Below are 13,987 nucleotides of genomic sequence, written 5' to 3' on the forward strand. Positions count from 1 at the left end.
ATTGTAATAATGTTGTATGGTGATAGATCATAACTACACTTAGTGTGGTGAGCAGTGAGTAATATAAAGAATTGTCAAATCATGCGTAAACCTGAAACTAATAAACACTGTATGTCAGCTATACTTCATTAATTAAAAAGTAAATAAAATTGTGGGGTTTTTTTACCAAAGGGTAAGCAGAATCGCTAGCCTTTAAAAAAAATTTTTTTTAACATGATAGGCTATTATTTAAAATCTCCTGGAGTTTCTTACGGTTTTTCATACTAAATGTAAATCACTTTCCAAGAAGTTTTACGTATGATGTGAATTTATAAACGTAAATAATCCAGTCCAGGAAAAAAATGACCTTGTGATAATTTCAATAGCAGCTTATTTATTGAATGCCATTCTGTGCCATGCAGTGAGCTATGTCTTTGGAAGAAATAAAGTTAATAGAAGCACAATCTTTACTTTTGATTTTAAATATTTTTATTCATGAGATACACATACACAGAGGCAGAGACGTAAGCAGAGAGAGATGCAAGCTCTTTTCAGGGAGTCCGATGCAGGACTCCATTACGGGACTCTTGGACCATGCCCTGAGCTGAAGGCAGTCACTCAACCATTGAGCCACTCAGGCATCCCTGATCTTTCCTATTTTTTTTTTAATTTTTTTTATTTTTTAAAGATTTTACTTATTTATTCATGACAGACACAGAGAGAAGAGAGGCAAAGACACAGGCAGAGGGAGAAGCAGGCTCCATGCTGGGAGCTCGATGCGGAACCCTGTCCCTGGTCTCCAGGATCACACCCTGGGCTGATGGCGGCACCAAACCACTGAGCCACCGGGCTCCCCCCCCCCCCCCCCCCCGCCGATCTTTACTTTTTAAATAAACATATTAATGAATTGGAGAAACAAGGTTACTACATGTTAAATAATGAATTTTTAAAATGATGAACATAGAATACTCAAAGGTATAAGTATTTTTTTAAAAAGGTATACCAGGGTGGCTCAGCAGTTAAATGTCTGCCTTTGGCTCAGGGCATGATCCTGGAGTCCCAGGATCGAGTCCCACATCGGGCTCTTTGTGTGGAACCTTCTTCTCCCTCTGCCTATGTATCTGCCCCTCTCTCTGTCTCTCATGAATGAATAAATAAAATCTTTTAAAAAATTAAAATAAAAAAATTAGACTAATTAGACTAATAAAGAAATATGTGTTCAGGAGCTAAATTGTTTTCTAGGAACACTGAATATTGAAAGAGCTAAAAGGAGGAGAATAGGCATTAAAGTTATGAGAGAGGTTGTGTGGAACCTGAGACTTGAGTCATGGCTTTGGGATATGGGTCCAACAGTGGGCAGTGGTTGATCTCATGAGCAAGGGCAACAGGGGTTACCATAAGCTTAGGCTTCAGCAGCGGCCATGAGGGACTAGACTGCCCAGAGTGTGATGTTCCTGTTGACGTAGTGGGTTCATTTCAGTAGATAAAGAAGAATATTAGATTAATATCCAACTTTTGCATTAATTACTCTGTGAAAAGCATTTGTCATGTTGAAGCCCTACACAGATTGCCTTTATTAGCTTTGAAATTGTAGATGGTAGGTACTCCTAAACAGGGATCAATTCAAGGATGGAAATTCTAGTACTTTTCTATGGATTATAAAATTATTGATACCGTATTTTTTATTATTGTAATTCTAGAACTGAACAAATATCTTAGAGGTCATTACTGAAACCAAGAGTCCAAAAAGCTATCCCAAATTTATACATTTAAGCTTTCCGTCAGAGCAGGATCAGGAATTCATATATTTCTGTTGGGCTCAGCCCTTTGTTTGCTTGCTTATTACTTGTTTGTTCTGTTTTCCTCCCTTCCTCCTTCCCTCTCTATTGTTTAAATTCTGCTATAGATTGATTAAAATATTTAATAATAACTAAAGAGTGATGAAAAATGATTCTGAAAAGTAGCCAAAGACCAGGTTTTGAGACTGCTCGTTATAGTACTATTGAGTCAGTTACAGATTGATTCTTAGCTTCAACCTCAGAGCGTGAGAAAACTCTGTTTTCTTCTACTGTTTTCTCATTAATTTCTCTTTAGTGATCCAAAATGGAGCTGTGTGTATTATTACATTTGTGCTTTTGTGATTTGAGAAGTTAAGTCAATCAGTAAAAATTTATTATTTATATTCTTATTAATTTTAAGAAGTCTTTCTCTCCAAATATTTGCCACCTTTTCCTCTTACCTCCTCCACATACCACTAGTGAACCTTCCCAAGGATGCTGTGGTTTGTTTTTTGATTTGTTATCTTTCTGGTTTAACAAATGTTCAAGTACTTCCATTTATCCAATAACTTCTGAATGTTTTTTTTTAAGTTGTATTTTATTAGGTTTTGAGAGATGAAGAGGTGAGTGGGTAAGTCAAAGGTCTCAGAATTTAATTTTAGAATTAAAATGCGGGCAGCCCGGATGGCCCAGTGGTTTAGTGCCTGCCGTCAGCCCAGGGCCTGATCCTGAAGACCCAGGATCGAGTCCCACGTCAGGCTCCCTGCATGGAGCCTGTTTCTTCCTCTGCCTGTGTCTCTGCCTCTTTCTCTCTCTGTCTCTGTCTCTCATGAATAAATAAATAAAATCTTTAAAAAAAAAAAAAGAATTAAGATGCATTTAAAAATTATCACAATTTTTTTTAACTCTAGGATAGTGGTCTGTGGCTCTAGAAGTCTCAACGTCACACCCAGAGTTAAGTGGCAGAGCCAGGGTTAGAACCTTATAAAAACTGAGGACTACATTTATATGTTTGAAGACTGTCTACAGCTGGATTTTTTTTTTAACATATAAGGCTTTTAGAATTATACTTGGCTCATAAGTCTCTCTCTTGATTTTCTCTCCTTCCCTTGTTTCTTTCTCTGCTTCACTCACTCACTCACTCACTCACAGTCTTCCTTTCTCCTTTTCTCCTACTCTTTCTTGTCCCCTCTCTGTTCTCCCTTACCCTCTCTCAGGCAGATTCTTTCAAGGTGGGAAACGGCTAGTGGCAGCTAATGTGTATCATTATGGCTCATGATCCAAAAAAGTCAGAATGTCTTTGGCCTGGTTGAATACAAGTATATTCCTTTGGTCAGGAAAACAAAAACACCACAAGTGACCTCTGCACCAGGACCACCTGGAAAGGAATACAGCGGTTCCCCTTTGGAAGCAATACAGGCAGCTAAATCTTGGGGTCTGCTCTTTTTGGCCTTTGACATCCTGGCTATTCTCTAGCAGCCATCTGTGAAGAATTGCTGTCCTCCATAAGTTTTTTCCATTCAAATTGGCGTGCTCCTTATTTTCTCATTCTTAACCATGGCTTCAACTCATATTTGGCTCTGGTGAATGTTTTCCCCACTTACCAGCACTGTGCAAAAACAAGTATGTGGTCTATGTAAAATTGACTCTGTATGTCTGCTGAAATAGTGATGAATGCATATTTAAGTATTACAGAAAATTAAACCACATAACTAACGCAATCTGACTACTGTTAGCTCTGCAGAACTTTCTTGTATTGAAATGCTGTTTAAAATTGGCTATCTTGGGGATCCCCGAGTGGCTCAGCAGTTTAGCGCCTGCCTTTGACCCAGGGCATAATCCTGGAGTCCTGGGATCAAGCCCCACATCAGGCTCCCTGCATGGAGCTTGCTTCTCTCCCTGCCTGTGTCTCTGCCTCTCTCTCTCTCTCTCTGTGTGTGTCTCTCAGAATAAACAAAATCTTTAATAAAATAAAATAAAATTGGCTTTCTTGAGGTGCCTGGGTGGGTCCATTGCTTAAATGTCCAACTTTTGATTTTGGCTCAGGGTGTGATCTCACAGTTGTGAGATCAAGCCTTGCATGGGGCTCTGCACCAGGCATGGAACGTGCATAAGATTCTGTCTCTCTGAGTGGTACATTTGGTTAGATGTGAAAATCTTGGTTTCAGCTGGGGTCTTGATCTCAGGGTCATGAGACTTAAGACTTTCTGTCCCTCTCCCTCTGCCGCTCCCCTCCACACTCGTAAGCTCTCTTTACCTCTCTCTTTCTAGAATAAATCTTAAAAAAAAAAAATTCTCCCTCTCCCTCTGCTTCCACCCATCCCCCACTTGCACTCACGCTCTCAAAAATTAAAAAAATTGAAAATAAAGTTGGCTCTCCTAAAGCCAAAGGAGAGACAGAAAACAGAAAGCATACTGAACGAGAGACCCAAAAGGAGGAGGAGGTGCTTGGAGGAGACAGAGATGATTATTCAAACCTCTGGATGTGCTTAGGCATGAATTTACAGGACCACGTTACATCCCTGCTGGAAGTAGACTCCATATTTGAACTGTATTGCTAAGTTTTTCTCTTCTCTCTGGCTCCACATACCATAACAAGAGGTGTTTACTTTTGTACTTTTGTCATTTAATGAGGGTTGACCTAGGAATTAGCTATGTGTGGTCTATCTCTAGATCATCCATTGTAAACTGTCATTGATGAAAGACAATTACGATGATCGGCTTCCATCTTAAAAAGACAGTTGTGACAAACATTGCTTAAAGTTTGGAAAAAGTCTATCTTTTGAGGAATTGATGTTTCCTTTTCTTATAACTTGCAGCAGCAGTTTCTTAGTTGTGTGCATGTCAGTTTCTGTAACCTTCAGAGAGAAACCACTCCTGCTAGAGGCTCTGGTTAACAGATACAACCCAGGAGGGTTTGCCATTTATCATGTTAACTCTCCCTCCAGCAGATAAATTTCTTAGGGATTTGGTGTTTTACTTATGTAAGAAGAGTTAGTTACAAGATGATAATTAAAAAAAATTTTTTTAAGATTTTATTTATTTAGTCATAGACACAGAGAGAGAGAGGCAGAGACACAGACAGAGGGAGAAGCAGGCTCCACACAGGGAGCCTGATGTGGGACTCGATCCCGGGTCTCCAGGATCACACCCCAGGCTGCAGGCGGCGCCAAACCGCTGCGCCACTGGGGCTGCACATAATTAAATGCCTTAATTAAAGTTAGAGCATATTATACACCTTCCAATCTTATAGGCATGGAAAGTAAATCCACAGATTTATTATGCTTAAGTAAAAAAGTTTATAGAAAAAAAATCTTCAGAAATCCAAGATCCTCTCAGGAGATGTTCCTGAAGGAGCATTTTAGAAAATACAAATTGAGGATAAATGATTTTGTTTTCTTCTTCTTCTCTTTTTCCCCCAAACCACTTCATGTAGGTGAAATCAGATTGAAATGATTCTATGAAACATGAAAATAAAGGGCAACCTTGAAGGGGAGCATTTGTACCTAGAGACAGCAGGATGAGTTGGAAGTCCTGTCACTTCCAATCCCACTTTGCCTTGAGGGTAGCAGTCAGTGTATTAGCCATAGAATTGTTTCTAAGTACCCTGTGGTAGAGCCTTCTCCTTCTCCCAGCTCTATCTTCCTTAGGTCTTTATCTGTTTTCTTTTTTTTTTTTTTAAAGATGTATTTATTTATTTATGATAGAGAGAGAGAGAGAGAGGCAGAGACACAGGAGGAGGGAGAAGCAGGCATCATACAGAGAGCCTGACGCGGGACTCGATCCGGAGACTCCAGGATTGAGCCCTGGGCCAAAGGCAGGCACTAAACCGCTGAGCCACCCAGAGATCCCCTTTTATCTGTTTTCTAGAAGGAAGACACAGTAGGGAAACTTTAAACTTTGGTACTGTGGCTATTCAGCCTTTCAAAACTTCTTTCTCGGGCAGCCCTGGTGGCGCAGTGGTTTAGCGCCGCCTGCAGCCCAGGTGTGATCCTGGAGACCTGGGATCAAGTCCCACATCGGGCTCCTGCATGGAGCCTGCTTCTCCCTCTGCCTGTGCCTCTGCCCCTCTCTCTCTCTCTGTCTCTATGAATAAATAAATAAATAAAATCTTTAAAAAAAAAAAAAACAACCAAAAAAAAAAAAACCTCTTTCTCATTTACTTTTATGCCCTTCTCAACAAAAGTGCATGCCCCTAAAGAGGAAGTATATACTAAAGTCACCTTAATCCATTTTTAGAATATGTGATCACCCTCGGAGTTCCCTTGGGCCCATTTATGTTCAATTCCCATTCCTACCTGTAGTCTAGGCAGCCACTATTCTACTTCCTGTCAGTATAATTGTGTCTTTTCTAGAAAATTCATGTAAACAGAATTATATAATATATAGTCTCTTGTGTCTTGATTTTCTCACATATCGTGAGGCTTTTAAGGCTCATCCATATTGTAGTATTTATCAGTAGTTCATTCCCATTTATAGCTGCATAATATTCTATTATGTGTATGCACATATTTTGTTTATATGTTTGCCAGTTGATGAATACTAGGTTTCCAATTTTTAGCTGTAATGAATAATGCGTTAGTCATATTAGTTTTGTATAAATACGTGTTTTCATTTCTCTTAGGTTGATACTTGGGATTGAGATTGCTAGGTCAGAAATGTTAACATTTTAAGAAACTGTCAAAGTCTAGAATTAAACTCTTACATCTTTCAACAAAGGTGCCCCAAGATAAATCTGTGGAGGAAGAATACAGTAGTATCCCCTATCCGCGATTTTGCTTTCTGTCATTTCAGTTACTTGTGGTTACCTGTGGTTTGGAAGCAGATAGTCCTCCTCCTCCTGACATATCAGAAGGTCATTAGTAGCCTAACATTACGTCACAATACCTACCTCGTTCACCTCACTTCATCTAATCATGTAGGCATTTTATCATCTCACATCATCACTAGAAGGGTGAATATAATACAGTAAGATATTTTGATAGACCACATTCACATAACTTTTATTTACTTATAGTATATTGTTATAATTGTTCTATAACTAGTTATTGTTGTTAATCTCTTGCTGTGCCTAATTTATAAATTAAACTTTATTATAGGTACATATAAATAGGGGAAAAACAGCATATATAGGGTTCAGTACTATTTGTAGTTTCACATGTCCAGCGGCAGGGATGGGGAGTAATCTTGCAGGGTATTTCCTACCAATAAGAGGACTACAATAGGGATCCCTGGGTGGCGCAGTGGTTTGGCACCTGCCTTTGGCCCAGGGCGCGATCCTGGAGACCCAGGATCAAATCCCACATCGGGCTCCCAGTGCATGGAGCCTGCTTCTCCCTCTGCCTGTGTCTCTGCCTCTCTCTCTCTGTGTGTGTGACTATCATAAATAAATTAAAAAAAAAAAAAAAAAAAAGGACTACAATAGTCTTTTCAACAAATGGGGCTGGGAAAACTGGATATCTCTATGCAAAAGCATGAAGTTGGGACCCCTACTTAATACCGCATAAAAAAATAATATGGATCATAGAACTAAATATAAGGGGTACAGCAGACCTCCTAGAAGAAAACAGGCATAGATCAGTTATGACCTTGGATTAGCCAGTGGTTTCTTAGAACTCCAGACATAGTGGCAAAAGAAAATCAGATAAATTAGACTTTATTGGAGTGCCTGGCTGGCTCACTTAGAGGAACATTTGACTTTTGATCTTAGAGTTGTAAGTTTGAGCCCCATGTTGTGTGCAGAGATGACTTTATTTTATTTTATTTTTTTGTTTATTTTTGCAGAGATGACTTTTTAAAAAATTGCACTTTATCAAAATTAAAAATTATTTGTGCCCCGAGGACATCAAGAAAATGAATCTTGGATGAATATAGAGGGTATAATGCTAAATCCAATAAATCAGTCAGAGAAAGACAACTATGATATGATTTCACTTACATGTGGAATTTAGGAAACAAAACAAATGAACAAAGATAAAAAGAAATACATCCTTGGGCAGCCCCGGTGGCGCAGTGGTTTAGCGCCGCCTTCGGCCCAGGGCATGATCCTGGAGACCCAGGATCGAGTCCTACGTTGGGCTCCCTGCATGGAGCCCGCTTCTCCCTCTGCCTGTGTCTCTACCTGTCTCTCTCTCTCTCTGAATGAATGAATAAATAAATCTTAAAAATAAATAAATCCTTAAAGAAGAGAACAAACTGATGTTTGCTAGAGGAAAGGTGGGTTGAGGGGAGGGGTGAAATAGGTGAAGACAATTAAGAGTACACTTACTATGATGAGCACTGAGTAATGTATGGAACTGTTGAATCCTTATACCCCTGAAACTAATAACTGTATGTTAACTATGCTTGAAATAAAAAAAGAAAGTGAGGTGCGCCTATGTGGCTCAGTTGGTTGAGCATCTGCCTCTGGCTCAGGTCATGATCTCGTGGTTCTGGGATCGAGTCCCACATCGAGCTCCCTGCTCAGCAGGGAGCCTGCTTCTCTCTCTGCCTCTATCCTTGGTTCATGCTCAATCTCTCTCTCAAATAAAAAACTAAAATATTACTAAAAAAAAAAGAATGGGGATCCCTGGGTGGCGCAGCGGTTTGGCGCCTGCCTTTGGCCCAGGGCGCGATCCTGGAGACCCAGGATCGAATCCCACGTCGGGCTCCCGGTGCATGGAGCCTGCTTCTCCTTCTGCGTGTGTCTCTGCCTCTCTCTCTCTCTCTCTCTCTCTCTCTCTGACTATCATAAATAAATAAAAATTTTAAAAAAAGAATGAATCTTACATCTCAATAATAACAGAAATTAGCTCAATTAAAATATAGTTAAATGAATTCAATAGATATATATTTTTTAGATTTATTATTTATTTTAAAGATTTTATTTATTTATTCATGAGAGGCACAGAGAGAGAGAGAGGCAGAGATGTAGGCAGAGGAAGAAGCAGGCTCCATGGAGGGAGCCTGATGTATGGGACTCAGTCCTGGAATCACAGGATCATGCCCTGAGCCAAAAGCAGGCGCTCAACCGCTGAGCCACCCAGGCGTCCCTGTTTGTTTATTTTAGAGAGAGAGAGAGAGAGAGCATGAACAAGAAAGGCAGAGGGAGAGGGAGAGGATCCCAAGCAGACTCCATGCTAATGAGGAGCCTACCACAGGGTTGGATCTTATGACCCTGAGATCACAACCTAAGCCATACCAAAAGTTGGATGCTTAACTAAACTGTACTACCCGCGTGCCCCTTAAATAGACATTTCTTTTTTAAAAAATGCAAATGACTGATAAGCAATGAAAATATGCATAAAATCACTAGTCATTAGGGAAATGCAAATCAGAACCACAGTGGGATACACTTCACACCCACATCTGGTATAGCTAAAATAAAAAAGATCAACAGTGTTGGCGAAGATGTGGAGAAGTTGAAACGCTCATACATTGTTGGTTGAGATTATAAAATGGTGCAAGCGCTTTGCAAAAACAGTCTGGCAGTTTCTCAAAATGTTAAACATAAGAGTTGATTTATGACCTAGAAATTCTGCTAGGCATATACTCAGTAGAATTAGAAACATATGACCACACAGAAACTTATATATAGAGGATTTTGGAGTAATAAAGATATTCTGAAGTTAGTGGTGGTAGTTGTATAACTCCGTGAACATACTGAAACCCACGGGATTCTACACTTTAAAAGGATAATTTATATCTCAAGCTGTTCATAAAAAAAAAGAAAAGAAAGCCATCAAACTAATTTCTAAAGTAGTGCCATTTAACTTTCCCTCCAGGAATGAAAGAAGTTTCCTTTTTCTCTTTGTCCTCACTAACTCCTGGTATTATCAGTCTTTTTGATTTAGTGGTTCGGTAGTGTAATAGCATCTGATAGTGATTTCAGTTTGCATTTCCTTAACGACTAATGATGATGAGCTGCTTTTCATGTGCATATTACCCACTTGTGTATTTTCTTTGATGACAATGGCTATTGAAAATTTTTGCTCGTTTAAAATTGAGTTGCTTGTCTTACAGTTGTGTTGTAAGAGATTTTTTCCAAGTCTTAATTTTTTATTATTAGCCTGAACAGACAATAACATTTTATTTATTTGTTTGTTTGTTTGTTTGTTTGAAGATTTTATTTATTTATTCATGACAGACACAGAGAAAGAGAGGCAGAGGCACAGGCAGAGGGAGAAGCAGCCTCCATGCAGGGAGCCTGATGTGGGACTCGATCCCAGATCTCCAGGATCACACCCCAGGCCGAAGATGGCGCCAAACCGCTGGGCCATCAGGGCTGCCCGAGGATAACATTTTAATAAATATGATCAGAACAAACAAAATCTGAGGGAAATAAAATAAGAACTTTACATATTGTTCTTTGCAAGTATAAACAAGACTGCATAAAAAGACTGAAGTGGCTATTTTCCCCATATTAAATGCTTAAACACAGTTTTGAATACACAGTATGTGCCAGTATCTATCTAGTTGCTTATAAATATTGTTTTTAATGTGATTAATGAATTTGTTTCCTATAAAATTGATCTAAGGTAGATTATAATTATGCTCTAAGGGATTTTGATCTCTTCTCTATATAAGTCCTTTATTAGATTTATCATTTGCAAATATTTTCTCAGTCTCTGGCTTCTCTTTTCATTCTCTTAATAGTATTTTTGAAAAGCAAAAGCTTTGGATCCCCGGGTGGCTCAGCGGTTGAGCGCCTGCCTTCGGCCCAGGGCGTGATCCTGGAGTCCTGGGATCAAGTCCCACATGGGGCTCCCTGCAATGGAGCCTGCTTTTCCCTCTGCCTGTGTCTCTGCCTCTCTCTTTGTGTCTCTCATGAATAAATAAATAAAATCTTTTTAAAAAGAAAAGAAAAAGTTTTACATTTCAATGGTGTCCAGTTCATCAGTATTTTTCCTTTATGGATCTTGCTTTTGATGACATGTCTAAGAAATCTCTGCCTAATTCAGGGTCACAGAGATAGTTTTCTCCTGTTTTCTTCTACAAATTCCTTTAGTTTCACCTGTTTACATTTAGGTTTTGAATCTATCTGGAGTTAGATTTTGCGTATGGTGTAAGGTAAGTGACCAGTTGTTTCTGTGTCATTGGTTAGAAGAAAATGATCCTTTCCCCTTGGGACTTCTGTTAAAAACCAGTTGTCCACAACTTATGTAGTTTTCTTTCTGAACTCTATTCTGCTCCATTTATCTAATGTGTGGGCCATACCACACTCACTTGGTTATTTTACATTTGTAATAACTTTTAAAATCAGATAATGTCCTCCAGTGTGCTGTTCTTCAAAATTGTTTTGGCTATTCTGTGGTTTTTCGCATTTCCTTATAAATTATGGAATGAGTTTGTTGACACCTTCAAAAAATTCTACTGAAATTTTTAATTGTAATTGCCTTGAATCTATTGGTCAGTTTGAGAATCGCCATCTTAACAATACTGAGTCTTCTATTAATGAACATAGCATAGTATTTCTCTCCATTTATTTAGATCTGACATTTTTTTGAGTTTTGGTGACTTGAAATGATTGTTGCTGACAGTTGTCAAATTTTATACTTGTTCTTTTGTAGATAAAAATCATTAACCTATTCAGATATCATAACCAGAAGATATTTTGCAGTATTTTTAACCTAATAACAACCTATACTTCCAGTATTTTTTTTTTACTTCCAGTATTTTTATTATATTTTTCTATCGTAAAATTTTTAAAAAGATTTCTTGAAAGGCGCTAGGTAGGTATGATTTTGTCATAATTATACTAATTGTGATACTTGTAGAAACTCAACTCTAATGGAGAAGACAAAAGTACCTTTTAACTTTTTTTTTCCGTGTTTTGTATTTAAAGGCTCGCCAACTCAATTCCTTGAAGAGAAAATGCCCTACGAGGGATATCAGAACATCCAGAGCTGGCCAGAAAATACAAACTTTTGCTTTGAGCCAGAACAGTTGGTGAATCCTACCCAGACTGGTAAGTACAGACTTGCCTGTGACTGCTCAGTGTAAGCAATGACATAAACATGAAATATTTGCAGCCACCATGTAGATAAACTTTTTAGCTTAAATATAGCTTGTAAAGCACAACCAAGGTGTAATCATTTACTCTGAACATTTAGTTGACCCTTTCTCTTCTCAATCCCTTCTTCTGAGGCCCATGCCCCTCTAAATCTCTCCCTTTCAAGGACTGTTTTTGTAATTTAACTGAAACTGATATTCATTGAAGACTAAATTGTCAGTAGTACCTTAGATTCTTAATTCTTCCAAAAGGAATTTTTACAGTAATTATAGCACCATTTGTTGAATGTCTGTTTCGTGTGCCAGGCACAGTGCTAGCACCTTCCTATACATATTTTCTGTGTTTCTAACCTAAGTCTGCAAGTATTTATCATCCTCATTTGACAGAAGGAACTAAGACTCATACCCAATTTCTATAAAATCAAACTAATCTATAGAGACCAAAAGCATAGTTTTTGGTAGTTGCCTAGAGCTAGAAATGGTGGCAGGAATGGATTGTAGAAGGACCTCAAAGTGGTAGCATCAATGGCCCCATGCCAGGTTGAGAGCTCAGTTTTTTTTGTTTGTATTTTGTATTTATATATGGCTTCCTTTCTGCCATCTAACTTATAAGGTGCTTATAGCTGATTCCAAACGAACTAGTACTTGATGTTCTATACCATTTTCTAATTATTGACTGTCTTAGATATATGATAATTTTTAAAAACTGCTTTATTGAGTCATAATTCGTATAACATACAATTCACCTATTCAAAGTGTACAATTCAGTGGATTTTTAGTGTATTCACATATATATAAAGCTATCACCAGAATCAGCTTTACAATATTTTTATTACCTTAAAAACAAACTCTGTATTCTTTAGATATCACTCCCTGTCTCTTTATCCAACCCAGCACTAAGCAACCACTAATCGACTCTCTCTCTAAATTTATCTGTTCTGCACATTTTATAAGATGGAATCGTATGTGCTCTTTTGTGACTGGCTTTTTCACTTAGCAAGCTTTCAAGAATTGTGCATTTTGTGCCATGGGTCAGTGCTTCATTCTTTCAGAGGGACCTATTGCATAGATATACCACATTTTGTTTATCTTTTCATCAATTGATAAGTGTGTAGGTTGTTTGCGGGGTTTTTTTGTTTTTGTTTTGTTTTGTTTTACTGTTGTTAGTACTGCTGTTTTAATCATTCATGTACAGGTTTTTGTGCAAACACACATTTTCATTTACCTTGGGTTTGTTTATACCTGGGTTGGTATTGCTGATTATTTGGTAACTATTTAATCATTTGATGAATTGCCCAACTATTTTCCAAAGCATCCATTTTATATTCTTACCAATAGTGGGTTAGGTTTATAATTCCTCCACATCTTTAAAAATGCTTGTTTTACCTTTTGAAAAATTATATCTAGCCTAGTTGCTATTGAAATGGTATCCTGTTGTGATTTTTATTTGCATTTTCCTCTTAGCTAATGATCATCTTTTTATCTTTTCATGTGTTTACTGGCTATTTGTATATCTTCATTAGAGAAATGTGTATTCAGATACCATGTCCTATTTTTTTTTTAAGATTTTATTTATTCATGACACAGAAAGAGAGAGAGGCAGAGAAACAGGCAGAAGGAAAGAAACAGGCTCACTGAAGGAACCCAATCAGGACTTGAACCCAGGACCCCGGGATCATGACCTGAGCCAAAGGCAGGCACTCAACCACTGAGCCACCCAGACGTTCCCTTTGCCTTTGTCCCATTTTCTTTTTTTAAGATTTTATTTATTTATTCATGACAGATACAGAGAGAGAGGCAGAAGCACAGGCAGAGGGAGAAGCAGGTTCCATGCAGGGTGCCTGATGTGGGACTCAATCCCCGGTCTCCAGAATCACACCCTGGGCCGAAGGTGGCGCTAAACCGCTGGTCCACCGGGGCTGCCCCCCTTTTTACCATTTTTAATTGGTGTGTCTTTGTTGTTGTTGTTGTCTTATAAGAGTTCTTTATATACTAGACCCTTATTAGATTTATGATTTGCAAATATTTTTTCCCATGTTATGGGGGTTGTCTTCTAATTTTCTTTTCTTAATTTTCTTGATAGTGCCCTTTGATGCATAGAAGTGTTTTATTTTGATGAGGCCCAATTACCTAGTTTTTATTTTGCCGTTCATGCTTTTGTGTCATAGCTAAAAATTCATTGCCAAATCTGAGGTCATGAACATCTATCCTTATGTTTTGTTCTAAAAATTTACAATTTT

At 38.2% G+C, this 13,987-nt stretch overlaps 1 protein-coding gene across 27 annotated transcripts in view; it reads left to right on the forward strand.

The window, feature by feature from the left end:
* Positions 1-13,987, forward strand: part of MAP4 (microtubule associated protein 4) — a 204,940-nt gene that overhangs the window by 126,404 nt on the left and 64,549 nt on the right. For all 27 annotated transcript variants that reach the window (XM_077859059.1, XM_077859060.1, XM_077859047.1 and 24 more), the window contains one exon: positions 11,581-11,703. In XM_077859059.1, the coding sequence (XP_077715185.1) occupies positions 11,581-11,703 (123 nt within the window). The remainder of the gene's footprint in view (positions 1-11,580; positions 11,704-13,987) is intronic.

The sequence above is a fragment of the Canis aureus genome, chromosome 19, assembly GCF_053574225.1.
Source record: "Canis aureus isolate CA01 chromosome 19, VMU_Caureus_v.1.0, whole genome shotgun sequence".
NCBI classification, from domain to species: domain Eukaryota; kingdom Metazoa; phylum Chordata; class Mammalia; order Carnivora; family Canidae; genus Canis; species Canis aureus.